Source organism: Crocodylus siamensis, chromosome 13 (assembly GCF_052110815.1).
Source record: "Crocodylus siamensis isolate JL-2025a chromosome 13, ASM5211081v1, whole genome shotgun sequence".
Classification (NCBI taxonomy): domain Eukaryota; kingdom Metazoa; phylum Chordata; order Crocodylia; family Crocodylidae; genus Crocodylus; species Crocodylus siamensis.
Window position 1 is genome coordinate 33,223,776 of NC_143407.1, and position 20,810 is coordinate 33,244,585.

Consider the following 20,810-nt stretch of genomic DNA (forward strand, 5'->3'; position numbering starts at 1 on the left):
CCCCACATAGATAAATATGTTATAAACTGCACAAACAACTCATTAATAAAACACAACAAAAAAGCAAAAAACCCAAATAACCCTCCCCACAAAAAAACCCAAACTTGGCAGCAACAATTTCTACAAATGATGCCCATTTGCTGAAATACTTCCTATAAAATAACTGACTCAACAATAAAACAGCAGCACAAACCAGAACCGTTAATAGCAATCAGTATCCTTTATAAAGAGCATCAGCCTGGTTAAATAAAAATATGTAATAAATAGATCTCCCATCATTTCATACATATTAATGCAAAATGGAGCCAAAAGTCCCAACTGCACAATATCCAAAGTAAAACAAATTAAGAATACAGTTACACATAGCCCATGAGTTTAAAAAATCTCCCCTGTATTTAATAAAGCATGATTTAAAAAAAAAGAACATTAACAGACTTCTTGCAGTTACTTAATCTATCTTATTGTATAAGACCATCTGTGTTTAAAGTGAATTATTGCTTAATATAGATGCTGCTGGGGCTATAAGCTTAGTTTGTGAACAAAATATGAAACCACCACTGCACATTACAAATCATACAACTGTAAAGAATTTTGATTTTTCCCTTAATCCAAACTGATAAATAATCAAGACTGAAAATCATGGGGAAATAAATGTCTGCATTTGAAAGCAAAATTCTGGTGTCCTACCCAAAAAAGAGCGAGAGAAAAAAAATCAAAATCATATCTAGTCCATAAATGGAGGAAATTTATATTCCATTACCCCGCCCTCTTGAAAAGCATTTAAATTATGTGGCTTGTCAAACCTAGACCCAAACTTGTGCCTTTTTTTCAAATCGAAGTCCTACTACAATCAATGGGGCTTCTCCCTTAACAAGGACTGCAGAATGACGATGCTGTAATAATGCACATTTATAAAACTATATCTGTAACTTTACAAGGTTATAGAGGGTTTTTTTTGTCAGGAAATCTTAATATGTACCTAGTGCAAAGCAAAATATTTTTCTCCCTCAAGAGAATTTCAAATGTACCCAGTGCTATAAAACAACAGCCTTTATATCAGCTCTGAAAAAAAGGGATTGGAATTACTTTCATTTCTGGTGACACATTCAGCTTACTGTTGTCTCTCAAACCACAAAATTAGAAAGGCAGGATTACTTATGGAAAATTAATTCAGCTAATTAAAATGGATCAGTTCTAAACCATATATGTACAGGTTTTTGACACTCAGAATACATTTTTGTATATGCATAAAAAAGACCAGTCTGGACATGTTTTGACTCTTAGCACACAGACCTAGAATTAACTAATATCTTTAACAATTTGGTTTGTTTCCAATTCTGTAATTTAATTTACAGATGAGCATAAAATTTGCACTGTATCAATTAAGTCTGAAACCAAAAAAAAAGGATGAAATGACCAACAACATCTATCTGCACTGGCAACAGGGAAAGCAAAATAGATACACAATCCCCGCATCATGGATGCTTGCTTTCAGGGCTGTCTTGCTCAAGAGAATCCATTTAAAATGGTTCAAAACATCAAATGAAACACAAGTTATCTAAACATCAGATTTTCTAATTTTATTAAAAACTCACAAATTTTATCCAACATGTTTTCTTTCATACAGTGAATGGTCTAATATGCACTGGAGGTCACACAAGCTTAGGTTTATTAGAACAATAAAAGACATATGAGAAATTTAATATATAAAGAAAAAAGTAGCAGCTGTTGACTGCATATTTGACCATAAAATTTAAATATTTTGGACTTTTCTTTTAAAGACACAAAAATAAAACCTGTGTGGGTCTATATAAGTCATATTAACAATTCCATGAATGTTCAACAGGACTAAAAATTAGCAAAAGATGTTTGTTTGTTTGTTTGTTTTTAACCTTGTAACACTTTTTTTAAACACTTTCTCAGGTTGCTGGTGCAAAGCACCTTACAGTATTTGTGCTATATAATTACTTTATTTGGCAACTGTCTAGGTTTCATGGGTTTTGTCTTTGCCTTCTGTAAACAACACCTTTTACAAACTAGCACAGTGAACCACAAGCCCTGCAATCTGTCATATAACATCTACAGAAAAGAAAATGAACTATTTTGGTTGGTTGCTCAAAATATTTTGCTTTTGAACAAGAGGTTCTAAAACAGGATTTATTAGTAAAACATTGAGCTCCTGAATTTAACATTATACGTAAACAGTTGACTGTTTTTAGTTCAATAGAGTCTTTTTGTTTAGCTTTTTTTTTTGTGAAGGTAGAATACTTTTTTTTCTGTTTGTTTCAAGTCATTTTAGTTAGAGGTCTGGTTGGTGACCTTTGTTATTATGAGGATTTTTTGTATGTGTAGCTTTGTGAAGGTAGAAGAGTTGATGCTGAGGGCTTACATTTAGTATTTGTTATTTTGGAGAGGAAAAAAAAGGAAAAAAAAATTGTCCCACCTGATATTCAGCAGGCTGACATTTCTGAAGCTAAAAAGAGTTTGTTGTAGTTGAACTTTCTGAGAGACAAAAATTAACAAACAAATTCATAATGCCAGAACCATCCTTAAGCAGGAACGCTAGAGTTCTTGAAGCTTTTTCCCCCCTTGCTTTGACCTTTCTTTTGTTCAATTTTTTTTTTGTTTTAATGAAAAGTTTCTAAGGATTGTGGCTCTTAGGGTGACATCCAACAGGGTACTCAACTTACGCCATCCTATGGTATGGCAGCACTTTACTGTACAGCTTCACCAGTTTCTTTGTCAATGGTACAAAAAAGTCCCTTTTTTGTTTGTTACAACCATATTATGAAGATTGTCCTGGTCTATAGCAAAGTCGCCTTGGAGTATTTCAGATTCAGTTCGTTCCCAAGGTAAAACTGTCTTAGGGCAGGAGAGATGTTATATTTATTCATTTCTGTACACCATAACATAAGCAGACTAGATGATCATCACTTACTTAGACCCAGTTTGTTTTAAAGCTACCACACAGCCGCTTCATTCATTTCTGGTGGATGTGACAAGTGATTGCCATAGTTAGCACCACCGTTGACGGATATCGAAGAAAATGGAGGACTTGGACCAAAAACTTCTGCAGACATGGAGTGCAAAGAACCTGGCAGGTTGGGCTCGGGGCTAGGTGAGTCTCCTGGCGGGTGCGACATTATGTCAGTGAAGCGCTGAGCCTCACTGGAGGGGTGATGTCCAGGGAGTGGGTGATCCATTCCACCCAGAGGAGTTCCTGATGGCCCCGAAGAGGGCACAAAAGGGAGATCAACTGGTGTCTGCGCTTGAGAAGAAGGAGGTCCTTGTGGGAAGAAATCATAATTGCTTCCTGGGCCATAATACTCGCTCTGATAATCTAGCGGACAAAGAGACAGAGAGAGAGAGAGGAGAATAAGGCAAGTGCCAGCCAAGTGTGAAACAATAAAAGAAGCGGGGCAATTCCCCAGCTGTCCTAAGGGCAAACCGGGTGCCTTGACAAGCTGATCCAAAGCTCACGGAAGTCAACAGGAGCCTTTCCACCAAGCTCACTGGGCTTCGGAGCAGGCCCTGAGACGGGAACACAAATGCCACACGTATGCACCGAACAAAGAGCCAGGGACAGGCTTTCCAAAGAGCTCCGCTCCCCGCTAGGCAGGAGCTGGATTCACCAAACGTCTGCGTCCCACGGGAGAACAGCAGTGCCCCGGCCCAGCCACTTTGCTTGGATGCTGGGGTGGTTACTGAACACTTTGCAAAACCTGCCCCAAAGGTGGGGTTTGGCACCAGGCGGCTGGAAAGGAGCAGCCCCTCGCTCCGCGGGGAACAAGCTGGCAGTAAGGGAAGGGAAGCCGATGCAGCTGCCATTCTCCCAGGACACTGGCAAAGTCCTGGCTATTTGCTATTCTTTTTTTCAAACCCCAGCATCTCCCCAAAGGAGCTCCCGCCTCTGCCTTTCCCCAGGCGGAGTCATAAGTTCAACCGCAGGGAAAGAAAAGGACCACCCGGGGCCTTTCAAAGTCGGTTCTGCCTGGCTGGCGCCGGAGAGGTCCCCGCCCAGGCTCCCCGGAGCGGTGTCGGGGGCAGCGCCCAGGGCTTGTCCCTCCCAACAGGGCTTTCCCCAACGCCCGCGGCAAGGAGCGGGCAGAAGCCGAGGGGCCAGCGGGGAGCCTGTGTGCCACCCCCTCCCCCCGAGCAGCCCGAGCGAAGGCTCCCCCGAGGCCGGGCACGGGAGCGCTCCGGGCGCCTCGCGGCCGGGGCGCAGCGCGACCCACCTCCGTAGAAAGAGAAGGGCCCGTTGGGGATGAGCTCCCCGGGCTCGAGCCGGTCCACGAGCGGCCGCATCCTGCGCGGGCTGCGGAAGAAGGCGTGGCGGCGGGCGCCCAGCGCGCTGAGCTGCTTCATGCGCCGCTCCTTGGAGCGCCGGTTCTGGAACCACACCTGGGGGGCGGGGCGGGGCGCTGAGCCGGGCCGCGGCGCCCCCCGGCCCGGCCCGGCCCGGCCCGGCCCGCCGCCGGTGCGGGGCACGCGCGGCCGAGGGGCTCCTGGCCGCCCCTCAGCCCGCTGCGCCCGCGCGCGGGGCCGGCACACTGCCGCGGGATCTTCCCTCTTAAAAAGGCCGGCCGGCGGTGCAAGCAGCGGCCCGGTCCCCCGGGCGCCCGGCCCCAGCCCCGCTCCCCCCTGCGCTACCTGGATGACCCGCATGTTGAGGCCGGTCTCCTGGGCCAGCTGCTCCCTGATGTGCCTCGTGGGCTTGGGGGTGGCGGCGAAGGCGGCTTTCAGCGTCTCCAGCTGCTTGGCTTTGATGGTGGTGCGCGGCCCCCGCCGCTTGGCGCCCAGGTTCTGGTCGTCGTTCTCGTTGCTGCCCGTCTCCTTGTCCGACACGTTGGCGCTCTCCGAGTCCTTGGCGTCGTCCTGGGAAGGGTCTTGCGAGTCCGGGGACAGGCTGGGGTCACTGCCGGTGGTGGCTGGGCAAGGGCAGGAGGCATCACACTCGCGCGGGGCAGCGGGTGCAGCACATGCAACCCCTCCCCGGGCTCCCAGGAAGGGCAGGGCAGCGCCGGAGGCGCTCGGCCCCTTTCCCCGTGCAAGCCGCCCAGGCGGGGAGGCTCGGGCTCGCCGCCCCGTCGCAAGCGCAGCGAGGCGGCCGGCTCCCCGCGGCGCGGACTGGCGCGGAGGCGGCGGGGCAGGGCAGGCAGGGCGGCGCTCACCTGAATGCAGGCTGTTCTCTTTGGCGGTATTGCTGTTGCTCAGGTAATCTTCTTTGCAGACGAACTTGTTCTCGTCGATGATGTAGAGCTCCTCGCCGGTGGAGAGCTGCTTGTTGCACATCATGCACGTGAAGCAGTTCAAGTGGAACACTTTGCTCCGCGCCCTCCGGACCAGGTCGCTGGGGGAGATGCCCTGCGCGCAGCCCGCGCACTTGGTCCCGAAACACCTGGCGGGGGAGACAGAGCGGGGGACACACGGGAGCAGGGTCAGCGCGGCGGGCAGCGCAGCCGGCCACCGGCCGCCGAGGACAGCACAGCCGGGGTGCAGGCCCCGCGTCCTTCCCCAGCGCTCCGCTCCGCTCCGCTCCGCTCCGCCCGGCGCCGCGCCTCCGTGCGTGCAGCACTCGCGTCCGGATCGACCCCTCCGCGGGCCTGAGCCTGTGCTCTCCTGGCTGTGTATACAGCCCAGCACATGTGTGGCCGTGGGCATTTACATACACCCGGCCACGCGTGTGTACATACGTGTATCTGGATACACATCCATGCACACCCATGTATATGTATATATGCGTGGATGTGTGTGCGCGTACACACATATATAACCATATCTGTGTATACATCTATACACATACAGACATAGGTAAATACACCCCCCCACATTCACGCATATACTTATATAGTTGTGTGTATATACGCGCACATATATATGTACACACGAGCATATGTGTGTATATACAAATAGATATACACAAACACACACATCCACGCACATAGAGACAGATATATAGATATAGCTATAAATATAGGGGGGTGCTGCGCATGTCTGTGTATATCACATATAAATATATATATGTATATTTCTACGCGTGGATCCACACACATATATAATACATATATATGCATGCGCGTGGGTATACACGTGGATACACACACACACACTTCTATCCACCTGTATGTCCACATCCACGCAGGCAACGCGCGTGCACATACACACACGGGCGGGCTGGACGGTGCCCGCGGACACGAAGCGGCCGGGCGCGGCGCGGGGCCGGGCGGGTGTCCGCCCGCGCACGGGGCGGAGGAGGCGCCGGGAAGCCCGAGGGTCGTGGCTCGGGCCCGGCCCCGCGCTGGGCTGCGGGCGGCGGGAAGCCGCGGCGCTCCGCCGCTGGCTGCGGGGCCGGGCCGGGGCAGCGCGGGTCCCGCCGTTCCGGCCCGCGCGGCCGGGAAGGAGGCGCCTCGAGCGGGTGCGGAGCGGCCCCCGCGCCGGGCGCAGCAGCCGAGGGCCAGGCCGCGGCGAGCCTGGCCGGGGAAAGGCGGCGGCGGTCATCGCCCCGGAGCCCGGCAGGCCCGGCCCGCACCGCCTGTCCCGCTCGCGGGCGCGGAGCCGGGCGGGGGCCGGGGGCTCGGCGGGGAGAGTTTGAAATGACCATCACGATGCAGCGCTTGTGTCGCTGCTGCTGCTGCTCTTACCATTGCAGCATCGTCACCCTCCTCCCCGTCGTCATCAGCATTATGATTATTATGATTATGATTATTAATCCTGCCCCCCACCCCTCGCTGTCGGAGGAGCCGAGCGGGCTCCCTGGAAGCGCCCGCATCCCCCGGCGGCAGCTGCCCGGCCCAAGCCGCCGGGGCTCGGCGCTCCAGGTGGTGCCGGGGTGTCTCGGGCCTGCCCCGCGCCTGGGCCGGCGGGACCCGGGCAGCCCGGCCCGCTCCGGCTGCAGGGAGGTGGGGGCTGCCCGGATCGCCCGGCGCCGGGCGAAGTTTGCGCCTGGAGTGTCCCCGGAGCCGGCGCCGGCGGGGGTGAGGACGGGGCCGGACGCTGCCCCGCGCCTCCGAGCCCCGCTCAACTTTTCCGAAGTGCGGCCGCGGGCCCCGGCTCTCCGCGAGCACCAGCGCCGAGCCCGAGGGGGCTTCTTTTAGGCAGTGGAGAGAGACAAGGGGAAGCGAAACGACAGCCCATCGGCTCCCAGCCCTGCAAGAAAAGCCCGGCCGGGAGAGAGAACAGGACCTCACGCACACCGACACCGACACCGAACAGGAGGATCTGGGGCGGGGGACACATCGGTACTCACCGAAAGAAGTCGTTCTTGCAGTAAAGCTTGCCTTCCCGGGAAAAGCATTTCTCTGTCAAATTGCATTTACATTCACAGCACTGCACACACTTCACATGCCAAGCCCTGTCCAGTACATTCAACAAAAACCGGTCCAAGATCGGCCTCTTGCAGCCGGCACAGTGCACCATTGTCTTTGGTTATTCTGAGAGTGGGGCGGGGGCAGGCGCCCAGGTGCCAAGCAGGGGAAATAAAATAGAGAGAGAAAGAGAAGAAGGGGCAAGAATAATAACGGGAGGAACAGGATGGATCCTGCTTTTAAAAGAAAAGCAGGTTGGTTGCGTGCGGGGTTTGCTCTAAGGAAAGCCTTGGATGAGGAAAAGAATAATAATAATAATAATAATAATAATAAATACCAACAACAACAACAACAACAGCAATAACAATAATAATAATAAAATAGGGAGGAAGAATAATCTTCGTTCAAATGTCCTACGCGGGCCACGCACCGGGGGGGACAAAACCAGCGGTTTGCCCAGCCTTGCAGCCCGGATCCCGCCGCTAGCACGGATCCAGGAGCAGGGACAGCGGGGAGAGGGCTGCGCGCATTGCGAAAACAAGGGGGGAAGGAAAACGGGGAAAAAAGCGAAACGAAAAGCGACAATGGTGAAAACCCAGCGAAAAGCAAATGTGATGAGTTTTCTCAGGTCTGAGGTAGAGCAGTCAGGAGTCAAAGTGCATCTGCTTTTCCCAAAGAGAAATAGGAGGACCAAAAAAAAAAAAAAAAATCGACGACGAGAAGAATGAAAAGAAGAAGAAAAGGACAAAAAAAAGAACAGAAGACTCAAAAGGAGCTTTGGATGCTAACCTAGCAGCATTGCTCTAGGCTGGCCGCCGCCGGGGCGGGGCGGCTCCGTGCTAGACGGACAGAGAGAGGCTCATGCTCCGGATCAGGCCGCGGCGCGCTCCCCCGGCGGTGGCCGCGCTCCGTCGTGCCACGGTGTCGAGCTGCAGGACGGGCCCCTGCCCCGTCTACGCGGCTAGTCCACTAGTCACAAGTCCCAGGCCGGGCCGCGCAGGGGCCGGGCTGCCGGGCATGGCGCGCTTGGCGGGGCGCGGGGTTTGCTGTGGTTTGGTTCTGGGCTGGTTTGGTTTGGTTTGGCTTGGTCTGGGGGCGGGGGAGGTTGCTTTTTTTTTCTTTTTTTTTTTTGCTGGGTTTTTAGTCTTCAGCGCGGCTCCGGCCCCAAGGATCCCATCGGCGGAGGACGAGGAGCAGGCGGCGGGAGAAGCGCTGGGTCGGGCTCTCCCGCGCGGGGGAGGGACGGGCTGGAGCCTCGGGGTGTCGCGGCGGCGGTGCGCGGCGGTGCCTCCGCTCCCGGCTCCCGGCAGCTCCTCAATGGACCGCATGTTCCCCACCGCTCCCGAGCCGGAGCCTTATGCACCGAGCTCCCACGTCACGGCCGCGGGCAGCCAATCGCCGGCCCTCTCGCCCCCCCTTCCCCGGCAAACAATTAAGCATCTTCCCCGAGCCGGGACAGGAGGGAGACCCATTTAGAGAGCCTAAGAGGGAGCGACCCATTGTCCAAATTGTTGGGTAATGTCATCTCTTCCGTTCTCCGCTCCGAGCCGCTCACATCTCTGAAGGACATCTCGGGGCGCGGAGCGGGGCTGGCTGTAGCGCTTTAGGAGGGGTGTTGCGTGCACACGTTACACCAGCAGAGACACGGGGTGGCAAGCCCGGTAGGTGCTATTTTCGGGGTGTGTGCGCGCGGGGCGGGGAGGGAGGTGCGTGTCTCCCCCCCACCCCCAGCTCAAGGGCAGAACTGGATTTGGATCAAGCATATACATGGGGAGGGGCGGGGGGAGAGTACTATGATTATTAATATTCTTATTTTTTGCGGGTGATTTGATGAAGAAAATCAGGCAGGGCACCCACGCAGCCTCCCGCTTCCGCGGGGCGGCGGGCAGAGGCTTGCCGGCGAGGCGGAGGAGCCGGGGGCTCGCGGTTCAGCGGGATTAGCTGTTGCTCTTTTTCTTCCAGAGCAGTGTCTGGGTCGGGACAGACACGAGTCCGCGCCGGTGCGGTCTCTGGGCTGCATCAAGCGAGGGCATCTCATGGGAAAGGATCGAGAAGTGTGGAAGGAAGCCAGGGGAAAACCCGGACAAACCCAACGCTTTTTTTCCTGGTGCGGGGTCACGTCCTTGCGCGGCTCGGGCCCGGGGGGCGGCCGCCGGAGAGGGGCCCGGGCGGGCGGCGGCTCTCGGGGCTCGCGTTCCCCGCCAGGGCGGGGAGAGGAGCCGGGCCCGGCTGCGGGCGTGCGCGGGGCCGGCCTGGCCCCGGGGCAGAGCCGGCACTTGTTGACGGCTGCGAGGGAGCCGGGACCCGCCCGCGCCCCTTCGTGCGGGGGCAAGTCCCCGCGGCCGCCGAGGGCCGAGCCGGGCGGGGGCGGGCGCGGGCGCGGGCGCGGGCGCGGGCGGGCAGAAGTCGTTGCCGTCCCGCGCCGGCTCGCACGCTGCCCCGCGCGGCTGCTTGGCGCGGGCTAGGGGGAAGCGGCCCCGGGGAGCCGGGCTTGGCTCTGCCCCGGCCGCGGCCGCAAAGCCCCACCCGGGGGAGCCGCAGGCCGGGCCGGATGCCCCTCCGCTTACCCCGCGACAGGCGCGGGCCCAGCCGCACCCCGGGCCAAGGCGGAGGGCGCCTCCCGCAGCGCAAATTGCCCGGGCCCCCGCCAGGCCAGAGCCCGCCTCCGCGCTGGGGCCGGCCCTGCCCCTGCCGGCGGGGAAAGCCGGGCGCCTCCGCAGCCGGTGCGAGGCCCGGGGAAAGCCCCGCCGCACCCCGCATCCCCGCGCACGGCGGCAGCTCGGGGAGGTCCGCTTGCTCAGGGCGTCTCCCGGCCTTGCACTTCGGGCGCAGACGGGCTGTCTTCTTCCTAATGCCCGAGCAACTAAAAGGCTGGGGAGAGGGAGGGGCGGTGTGTCCGGCTTGCGCCTGCGAAACAAGTTTGTTTTTCCAGGGGAGGGAAAGGGCAGCTAGAAGACGAATAAAGGAGAGCAGAGAAGGAAAGAGGTGTGGGGCGGCGGAGAGACCATAAAGCAAGAGGGTGAAACCAACCCCAAGAGGGTGCGTCCAATCCCAGCTCATTCATCTTCATTGTCTCCGGGTGTGCAAAAGCAACTCCAGCATAAGGAAAAGCCACTATCAGAGCTAGGGCTTTATTTTATATCCTATAGATCAGGAGGGAGGCAAAGCTTTATTTTCGCCCAGAGACAGATATTTTATTTCTCTCTTACGGGTTTATGTGTGAGAGATGTCAAAAAGGTAAAATAGATTGCTAATGCATAGGCAAAAGGAAGCTGGTTTGGCATGCTCTGTGTCATGAGGGCTCCCAGGGAGAGCAGGCTGGGGATTTAGGACTGATGGGAGACTCTGGGGGATTTCTGCTAAAACATCTCTCTTCATAAATTCAGAAGCATGGTCAACTCAATAGGGAGAAAGAGTTTTAAAGGGAAAGAGTTGGAGCCAGGCATGAATGCGTGGCACAAAGGAGTCAACTGCCTCGCACAAGCGCACACAATTGTCACACACCTTACAAGACTGGGGCCGCTCCGCTCCAGCTCCATCCATCCCTGGGGTCAGGCTGCAAAGCTTCCCCCTCTCCAGACACCACTTGCACTCTCACTAAGTGCTCACTATTCATTTCTACTGGAAAATGTTCCTTTTAATATATATATATATATATATATATATATATATATATATATATATTTTATATTTAGCCAGTTCCATTTTGCAGACATGGCAGGGTGAGCCTCTGCAATTTCTCAGCCCCAGAACTTGCTTTTAACTTTCCCATGTGTATGTGCGTGTGCACACGCTGTACACAGACAAACATACAGAGATGCATGTTCTCTCACATACACAATTATAGCAATACAAACGTATGTATCCAAATATCTCCCTTCACCCTTGTTACCATACTAATGAAAAATTCTGATGCTTATTTTACTCGGGAGCCCAGCACTCACTCTGATAGTAGAGATTGAATGTTGATAATTTTTCATATACTTACAGACGCATACACACACTCACAGTTTCTGGATGCTGGGCTACATACGGACCTATCTAAAATCCTCGCGGTGGATTTGCAAGGACCTTTTGCAAAGTTAAAATATATCTCCCCAAGCTGCAACAATTTTCATACTTTTTAACCTCGGGGATTTACTTAGCACATTAAGTTCAAGGCTCGGAAGCCCAAGGCTATTACTCATTTAGGTACTCCCTCCTCAACCCTTTCCAACACATATTTTATCATTTGACTTCCCGGTTTAAATTCATGTTATGGCAAATAATAGATGGTAATACTTTCCCCCTTCCCTGTATTAATTGTCTTTTCTGGCAAACCCTGCATTTGAGATGATTTAGTGCAAACAACAGCAACAAAGTGAAACCAGAAGATAAGTCAGAACAAAACAGAAAATCGTAAAAATCTCAGAACCTGATTTTCTTCGTTTGAACTTAGTTGGGGAAGTTGGCCTGCAACATTTCCTGGGGCAGATCACAGGATCCGTTTTGTCTGTGCTGGACAGCACAGCCCATACAACTGCAGAGTGCTGGTTCAGCTTATACCGCTAATTATTATGGAGAATTTCTGTCTGTTTTGAGGTTACTTAGAATGCCCTGAAATTTGGAGCTCAGGGCAGGGATAAGATATAAGATATGAGGACGCGTATATTGAGAAACAGCTACCTCCCTGATGTTGCCCATACTCCAGGCAATAGGTTTGAGAGGGAGGTTGCTGTGTTTCCTGAAATATTGCTCTTCCTGAGGTGACTGAAATCGGAAACAAAACGGAGCACCCTTTGCAAATTAAAAAGCAAGGTGTAGTTGATTAGCAAATTAATTATTTCAGTACCCCCAGGATTATATTGTTTTTCCAAGTTCTTCGGGCCTACGTAATTTACTAATTTCACAGTCAGTGAACTTCCCAGGGAGCGAGAGTCAATCTAATATATCTATCGAATGTGTATGGAAGACTTGCTTCATAAGAAGGCAGCAAGGCTAATGTGTATGGAAGAGGAAGCAGGACCTCTGGACCTTTTTCACTTGCTTCTGCCATTGACTTGCTGCTTATCCTTGGGCAGGTCAGTTCACCCTTCCGCCTCTCCGGTTTCCCCAGCTATAAAACGGGAGGCTGTCTCGCAGAGTTACGGTGTGATGGGACAATTCATTAGGGCTCAGAAACCAGTGGGGACAATCACACGCAGACCTGGCTCAACAGAGCGGCCCCGGTAGCTTTCGGGGGCGGGGGGGAGGGAGGGAGGGAGGGCTGCTTAAGCGAGTACAGGAAAAACTCTTGGAGGAAGAAGACACGATTCTGTCATTCACAAGCAGCTGAGAGATGGCTGTAGGCACTGCAAGGGCTTTAGTTCACCAGCCAGTGGCAGCTCCTGATTTCTGACATCACTGCTATGGAGAGCGTTTGAGCACAGGGGAAAAAAAAAGAAATGAAACTGAACCGATGAAAGCGCCTCAATAAAACCTAACGAGAACAAACCAACGTTGGGGCATATCATCAATGCCCTCTGACCGCCAACTGAGAGCATTAGCAGATCCCCATTTAGTGTGTACAAAGACAACCCCTCCCTCCCACAGCCAGTGCTGCCGGGTGACTGAAACAGGATCACCTTTGCTCATGGCTTGTTAAAATGAAAGGGGAACCTACTGATATATTTGTATCCTGACTGGGCATTCCTGGCTCTGGTTGCAGTCTTTCCCACTGTGTTTATATGAGGTTACTCTGTAATATATATATGCAATGTGATATAAGAGGGTATATAAGGCTCCCATTACAGGCTTCTATTTTGAGATCTCTCTAACCTGGCACACGAGCTGTGACAGGGAGCCCAATATGGACAGTTGGACTCACAGGACAGGGCTACATGGTGCGACACGGTGCATATGCATTGTACCATATAGACAGACCCACAGAGGCTGACGTGCCATTAGACTGGTCTAACACTGGAGTATCACAGCAATGAAAGTGCCAAAAATTATTCACTGTGTGATTTCATGCAGTTATTCACCGTGTGATTTCATGCATCAGCATATTATTATACCTCACTATCTTCCTTTTTTAATAAAGATTATTATTATATCTTCCTAAAATTCAAGTATCACTACCAACCATATACGTAGTGAGTTAATCCATGTACCACATATAGAATATATGCTGCAAAATTGCACATGCAGCTATAATTACATTACTGTGAAACATATCACTAAAGATACACAGAGAAAAGATTATTTACAGGAGAGACGAAAAAATATTGGGTCATATTCTGCTTAGGGTTACACACCTGAAGTTTCACCATTTTTATCTGCTTTACAAGGGGAACTGAAGACAAAACTGAACTTAAGGTAGCTTCAGTGGGTTACGGTGTTTTTACTATCCCTTACTTTAGCTGAGTTTTGATAGTGCCTAGATTTCACACGTCTCTGCTTATAGTTTCATACCAAAGGCCCAAACTGGCAAGCCCAGAGCATGCAAAACTTGACGGAAAGATCCCGAGGCTGGTCAGTGCCTGCAGGAGGAACAGATCCCAAGCCCCCTGACTCCCCCTTCAGTACACTGTACCCACTTTCTTGATTGTAGGGTTGCCTGACAAGACAGTAAAAAACTACCTGATCCTTGCCCACATAAAACAGTTCCTACTGCTGCACTGAGGTCCACAGCTGGTGAATCATAGCCGTGAAGTTTGTCAGTGCAGAGAATGCCTCTCTCTCGGTAGGACACTGACTATACTATAGCATCTGCTTCATGAGCTCACCATGTCATTCATAGGTGGCAAAACTGTGCAGTGAAAAGGAAGATACCCCATTCATACATCCTTTACCTGTTTATATCAAAGTGTGCGCGAGTTTTATTTTTGTCGAGTATTTTAAATGCATGGCTATTTGCTCGGTCTTTTGGCAGCCGGCTGTTAATATTTCAAGTTACAACTTATCACATCAACTACTTACAGAAACATGAACAAACAATGGCACAGAAACAGAATATCTAATAAGCTAACTAGAGAGGCATCACTTCTTTCCTCTCAAAACTGATGCCCTCTCACAACTTGTCAATTGGATCTGTCACTTGCAGGTTAAAGGTATTGATAACCATCTATCAGTTAGCCCGTTGTATATTCTCATTATTATATCTCTATATCTGCAGGTGAAGATGACTTGAAAGAAGAGGTTAAAACATCTAAACACAAGAATTTTCCCAGTTTAGGAGACGCCAAAGACCTGAATATAGTGCTGCAGATTTGTCAGTCCCGTTAGTTTGTATTAGTAGGACTTTCATTAAACCTTGCTGAAAAAGGGAGGAGGGGGAGGTGTCTCGATTCTTTAAGGAGTAAAATCAAATGCTAGTGAAATTTTACAAATAAGCATGTTTCTCTGACCAATCTGAAATTACAAGGTGTCTTTCTGATGTCACATTTTTAGCAGAGAGATTCTGTGCTGGATTTTATTAGGCGTGTGGAAATACAGTGCAGTACAGTACAATGCTCAGAAGCCTGAGCAATATGTAAATGTTTGTACATTTTTCTACCAAAGTGCTTCTCTGGTATGCTGCAATAAAATCTTTGTTGCCTTAATTAGTTATTGTTTATAAGGGGTTTAAGGTCCTGGAACTGATCCCAGTATGAAAAAGAACATATTAATAGTGGATAACAAATAAAATTGGACCTTATATATCACTACAGATGGTATGGGTGGTTTATTTGCTTACTTATGTGTTAATAAGATAAAATCAAGTTAAAACTCTGGCATGTGCTTTCCACAGATGCTCTCAAACCAAAGAAAATATTATTGAAAGAGAAGTTTCCTTTTTCTGCTCATTTGTATCAGATTTGGGTGGGGGGCTGGTTTCAAGGATGAGCTTTTCTTGCCACCCAGCATCTCAGTTTGCTGAAATGCTACTCTTTGTATAACCAAGCACTTCATGCCTCCTCCTAAACAAGAGTGGAGTCACGGGATCATCCACAAGCTTTGGTGGAGACTGAATCTTGGTCCACCTTTTGTTCTGGATTTTGCAGTCTGTAGTTGGCTAAACGCAGGTCCTGCATCCAAATGCCCACGCTGATCTGAGCCCAGACGCAAACTTCATCTCCATGCCCCATCTCCAATTATAACTTGAACCCAGACATACAGGCATGAGCCACAGCCCAAGGCTAACAATGAAAATTTTGTTATTGAGTTCAGAGGGCTCAGGCTCCATCACCCTGGCACCTGCGCACCTTAAGAAAACATTGCTAAATACAGCCCAGAGAGGTAGTCTATAAGGTATATCCCATCCCTGCCTTCTGCCTAAAACATAGCACAGCATGTGTAATCTCTGCTCACTGCTGTACCCCTGCCCGGCTTTACATAAAATCAATAAAGTGTTAATTCCAAACAAATCTTTTATGCATACCTGCTGGAGATTATGTCCTCTCAAAAAGGGAATACATGGAAAGGTTCATTTCCCTCCTCCGTCTGCAGGGTGGACAAGCAAATACACAAAACAAAGTCCTCAGGTACTGCAGGATTGCTTCAATATTTGAAGAATGGTTTAGGGCTGTGTGTGTTCTGGAAAGATGATTTCATACAGTAGCTGTTAAAATCCCAGATTAATATTCTGCTGGGTTACTGCTTCAGGAGGAGGGTGGGGGGAGCTCCATTTCCAAATACATATGTCGTTTAATCTCACATATGTGAACTCACCCGCTTTAATGTGCCAGATATTTATTTGTTTAGCAAGCATTTAAAAAAAAAAAGACAAAAAAAGAAAAAAAGAAAAAAAGACAAAGCTTTCCATAGGTCTCAGAATAAACAGTGGCAAAAAGGACTGCTCTGGGAAGTATAGTGGCAGTGTTTAAAATGCTTGATGGGTCACTATGCAATGGCAGTGACAATTTGCATTTAGTTATTTGCCCAGAGTGCTACGCAGCTCCTACATGCAAATGTGGTACATGAAGCAACTACCAAACACACACAGGGCATGTCTACACGAGGCGCTTTAAGGCGCATTAGCCTAAATTTAAGGCACATTAGGGCACGCGTCTACACATGTGCACCCTTACTGCACTTTAAAAATGGTGATTTGGGGTTAAAGCAGGTATCAAATTTAGATGCAAATTGTTAAAGCGCGTGAACACACGTGTAGATGCATTAAAGCACATTAACACTGTGAGTGGAGTGACTTGGGACTAATTTTAGTTCTGAGTCAGTACACGCACAGTGTTAATGTGCTTTAATGCCTGCATGTGTAGATGCCTGCCTAAAGTCACTTAATGCACTTTAAGCTAATGCACATTACATTTAGGTGTGCTTAAATGCATGGTAGATATGCCCACAGGCTGCAGGTGGGCCACCTGGGAGCAGAATTGCGAGCGTGGGGGCTGGCTGCAATGGAAGAGCGAGGTGGAAGCAGAGAAAACAGCAATTGTTTTTTTGTTTTTTTCAGTCCTTTCTTAAACCATGTTGGCTTATTTTTCACGGTGCTGGCTTAGTACACATTACAAATATTCGTAATCCCCTATCCCACGGATGGACACAAGCTGCAGAACCAATCAGTTACTTGCTGCTTTGATATCATAAGCATGTGTTGAGGCAAACTTGAAGTGGAAAGAGAAGCAGCAGGTTTAGAGTTGCACGAGTGAGATACAGCAGGAAACCAGCTTTCACATGTAGAGAGAGATTGTCCATGATCCTGCACCCTGTTTTGCCCAAGTAACACAACAGCCATGCAAATGGGTGCCAAATGCTTTAAATGAATTAGGAGATGTCACTGTACAGGCGGCAGCATCTTTGGTGTGCAGTCTGGGAGTTGATTACTGGAATCTACCTCCTCTGCCACTGACTCACTGTGCCTTGAGCAAGTCACTTAACTCTTCTGTTCTCCAGTTGCTGTCTGATAAAAATGGGGATATTAATATTTACTTAACTCACAGGGGGCAATTCCCTAACGCTTGCAAAGCTGTATGTGATCCTTGTACGTACAGGGTGCTAAAAAAGCCCATATTATATTTACAACAATTAGCACATTCCAGTTAGAAACATTTAGACATTTAACCTTGCTGTACATCTTTTCCCCACCATTTTCTGCCTGGTTTATATAGACTTCCGTCTCTGGGGCAGAGACTGTCGCTTATCATGTGTACATACAGTGCTCAGTACAGCCAGGTTGTGATCACAGTTACGACTTCTAGGTAATATGATTAATTAAACACTACAGATCTTATCATCATGAACATAACACGTGAGAGCAATGGGCAATGGATCATGGAAAAAAGGCAATAATTTCATGTGCACATACCATGAGGGGTGAGACACCTTTCACAATGTAATGACAGTAAGAGCACTAGGGTTTCTCTTACATACAAGTGAAGGAAAGGCCAGTGTTTTTAGGGGTGGGGCTGTTACCTACATAATTAGGAACTATTCAATAGACAAAAATCTTGCAAAATTTTCCAGCCAGAGAAATTCCAACACAAAAAAGAGAGACTATCATCTATAAAATGAAGCTGTGTGCTAAGCTGCATTATTTAAGTTTACTTTGGGTGGGGGGAGTGTTAAAATTGACTGAACTTCCTGCCCTTCCACAAAACCAGAAAATTGTGAAAGATGGTCAAGTATTAAAAATGTTTATAATATGGTCACGTAACCAAAATGCACGCACTGAATGTTAAATCTTCTATCGGAGAGCTCAGCTGTTTTTTCTTTTTCTTTTTTTTCAAATCTGCAAAATATAATTAAGTTGGTATTGGTAAAAAATAGATAGCCCAGTCTGAGCCCCTTATATGTATATTGCAGACATGCTGAGGTTCCTTTTCCATAAATGTTAAGCAGACATCTGTAAACATAATTGGAATTTACTGCACACGTGAATAACTGCATATAAATGAGCCTGGATCATTGGGGTTTAAGAAAGGGTTGCAGGCTTCTTTCCCCCCTTTACTGATAAGAATCCAGCAGTTGCAATGCACGTCCTAACTCAATTCCAAATGTCAATTTTCTACATTTTAATTTTTTGCATTGATGTTACCTGGTTCCATTTATCACAAAACCTCTAAAGAGGAGATGTTCTGTTGAATTTAGGACATTTGCAGGTTTGTTCATCAGTCTGATGGTTATTCTTTCAGAAAATGCAATGGTGTCATCGTCAAGGGTGGAGACGCGGGCATCTAAGGAAACTGAACACGGGTCACTTCATACGTGTCATTCTTTATTCTCTCTCTTCGTTTCCTCCTCCTCTTTTCTCCTTCTTTATGGGCTGGATCCTACAAGATGCTGAAACCTCTGGCCATGATCCAGCAATGCATTTAGGGATCCTGCTCCCATGGACCAAATACTTAAGCATATAGCTCAGGATCAAATACTTAAGCATGTGCTTAAATTACATGCAGTAATCATGCCACTTAAGTCAAATAAGCCCATTCTTTTAAACCAATGATTCTCAATCAGGATCCTCAACCCTCTGGGGTCTCTTGAGATCCTTTCAAGGGTGTTGCAGAGTGCTAGGGACTGTTGGCACTGTTAGGAAACAGGGATCCATAGCATTAAAATCATTCTGCCCTACTGTGGTCTTCCTGAGTTCTTTGCAACAAAATTGCTCTATTATTTTTTGGTAGTTAAAAATGAGTAAAACCTAAGAGCTGGCACTTTCTGAGGGGCACCTTGAGCCTAAGAAAGGGCATCTTGAGCCTAACAAGAGGTGCCTTGAGTCTAAAAAGGCTGAGAACTACTGTTACAAATCTTTGCTCAATTGGGCCTTGAGTGCTCTGCTACTGGTAGGGTCAAAGTTTAATTCCTGCTCTCATACCAATATACCCCACACCTTTGACCTTTGAGGATGTAATTGCTAGTGAAGAGTCCAGCAACTGTTTTGATATGTAGGGGTCTGGCTATCTGTTTTTTTGTAACAGGGACTGTAACAGGAAAAAATGAAGACTTATCCACAGAGGAAAATAATGACCCACTCATTAAACATGCACTTTTGCAACTGATTTACTTAAACTAGTGCAAAAGTCTGTCTGGCCACACTGACTTCACTTTCATTCAGGCTTATTTTGATTTGGCTTAAAACCAACTGGCTGTGGCACAAAAGTCACACCCATTTTGTTAAAAGTGTGTCATTTTAGACAGATTTAGCTAAACCGGCGTGACAGAGCGTGTCAGTGTTCTCCCATCAATTTAAGCTGGATTTGTACTTGTTCCTCTTCAAATCAGCAAACATACAGGTGCAACCTAAACCAATATATCTGGTTTTAAACTGATGTGAGCCTGAAATCAATATGTGCAAGGTGCCTAAATGCCTTTGAGAATCTGGGCCTAAGTGGTTGTAAAAATCCCATCCTAAAACTCCTCATAAAAGAAAAAGAGCTGTGTAGCCCAGCAGAGAGACACAAACTTCGTACAATAGCTTAGGCTTGGTCTGCATCCTTCCCAGACCTGCAGAAGGGCATTTTGTGCCTGAAAGATTGTCTTACACTTTTCACAGCTGTATACAGCTGTTCCAATACAAGATATTACTTAGCAAATGTTGCTTCTTGCATATTCCCTGGACCATCAAAACTACAACACAACTACAACATCTCTAAAACAATATAGTTTTTTATACGCTCTGTTGTAAGGGGACATGACCCTGATTACTCACTGAAGTCAATGGGGGCATTATTAGTGAAGTTTTTGAATCAAACCTTATAGAAAATAGAGCTACAAAGTGTTGGCCAAAGCTACACCCAGTATGGCCAGTGGATTTTCAGAAATACATTTTGCTGCAAAAAGGCAGCAATGCTGGAAGACATGGTGTGAGACAGACCTCAAGCTTCTTACCTGCTTAGTGCACAGCTGCACAAACAGAAATCATAGTAGTTTGCAACACACATCCTTTTTCATCCAAGAACTTCTATACATGCCACAAATACTAATGAATGAATGCTTCACAGCGAGCTTGAGAGTTTGGAATCAAATCCTTTTTACGGATGGCGAGGAATAAAGTCACGAGATTAACCTGTGATGGAAACAGGCTCAGCGGCGGATCCAGGAGAGGAACCCGGGGCGCTGTGTAGTGGTACTGCTGTGTGAATCTCTAGGCAGCCGGAGCTGCCCAACCAGGAGGAAAAATACTTCTCCCAAGCCGAGCCCTGGGGCATGATCAAATGCGTTCCCGACTACTAGCCCCTTGTTTATGAGAAAGGCATTATCAAGCATGCCGATTAAGAAATCACGTGATTTATTCTACTGTCACTCATCAAAGGCACATTTGCTTACAAGCCATCCCTTACCTAGCCCAAACTTGTCACAAGCTTTGTTTATTTTATTTGGGACTGTAAAGCGCCAACGGCTGTAAAATCCTTACCGGGTGTGACCTCTGGGGGAGCCCCCGTTCTCACCTTGACTCCAAAACTTGCCCCAGCTGTGAGAGGCTGAAGATGCTCCTGATTCAGGAATCCCTGGGGAGCGTCCAAGTGACGCTCTCAGAAACGTGGGACTGCAGAGGAGTGACCTTAACTTAACCTCTCCCCATGCCCCCCATTTGATAGGGATTGAAGTTGA

At 48.8% G+C, this 20,810-nt stretch overlaps 1 protein-coding gene and 1 long non-coding RNA gene across 3 annotated transcripts; one reads left to right on the top strand and one right to left on the bottom strand.

Annotated features, from left to right (window-relative positions):
- Positions 1-206: 206 nt before the first annotated feature.
- On the bottom strand, positions 207-8,626 carry LHX1 (LIM homeobox 1). Of its 2 annotated transcripts, XM_090025832.1 has the most exons (5): positions 7,247-8,626; positions 5,172-5,398; positions 4,651-4,928; positions 4,236-4,401; positions 207-3,340 (listed from the first exon to the last, which is right to left on the bottom strand). In XM_090025832.1, exons 1-5 carry the CDS (start codon positions 7,414-7,416, stop codon positions 2,961-2,963), a joined length of 1,221 nt encoding a protein of 406 aa, XP_089881958.1. In that variant the 5' UTR covers positions 7,417-8,626; the 3' UTR covers positions 207-2,960. The 2 variants fall into 2 exon arrangements, with proteins under 2 accessions (XP_089881958.1, XP_089881957.1); XM_090025831.1 differs by lacking the exon at positions 7,247-8,626 and having other exon boundaries at positions 5,172-5,967.
- A 130-nt stretch (positions 8,627-8,756) lies between these two features.
- On the top strand, positions 8,757-14,952 carry LOC149854214 (uncharacterized). Its single transcript, XR_016438916.1, has 3 exons — positions 8,757-8,965; positions 9,267-9,411; positions 14,440-14,952. It is a non-coding gene; the product is annotated as an uncharacterized LOC149854214 (long non-coding RNA).
- The last annotated feature ends 5,858 nt before the right edge of the window (positions 14,953-20,810 follow it).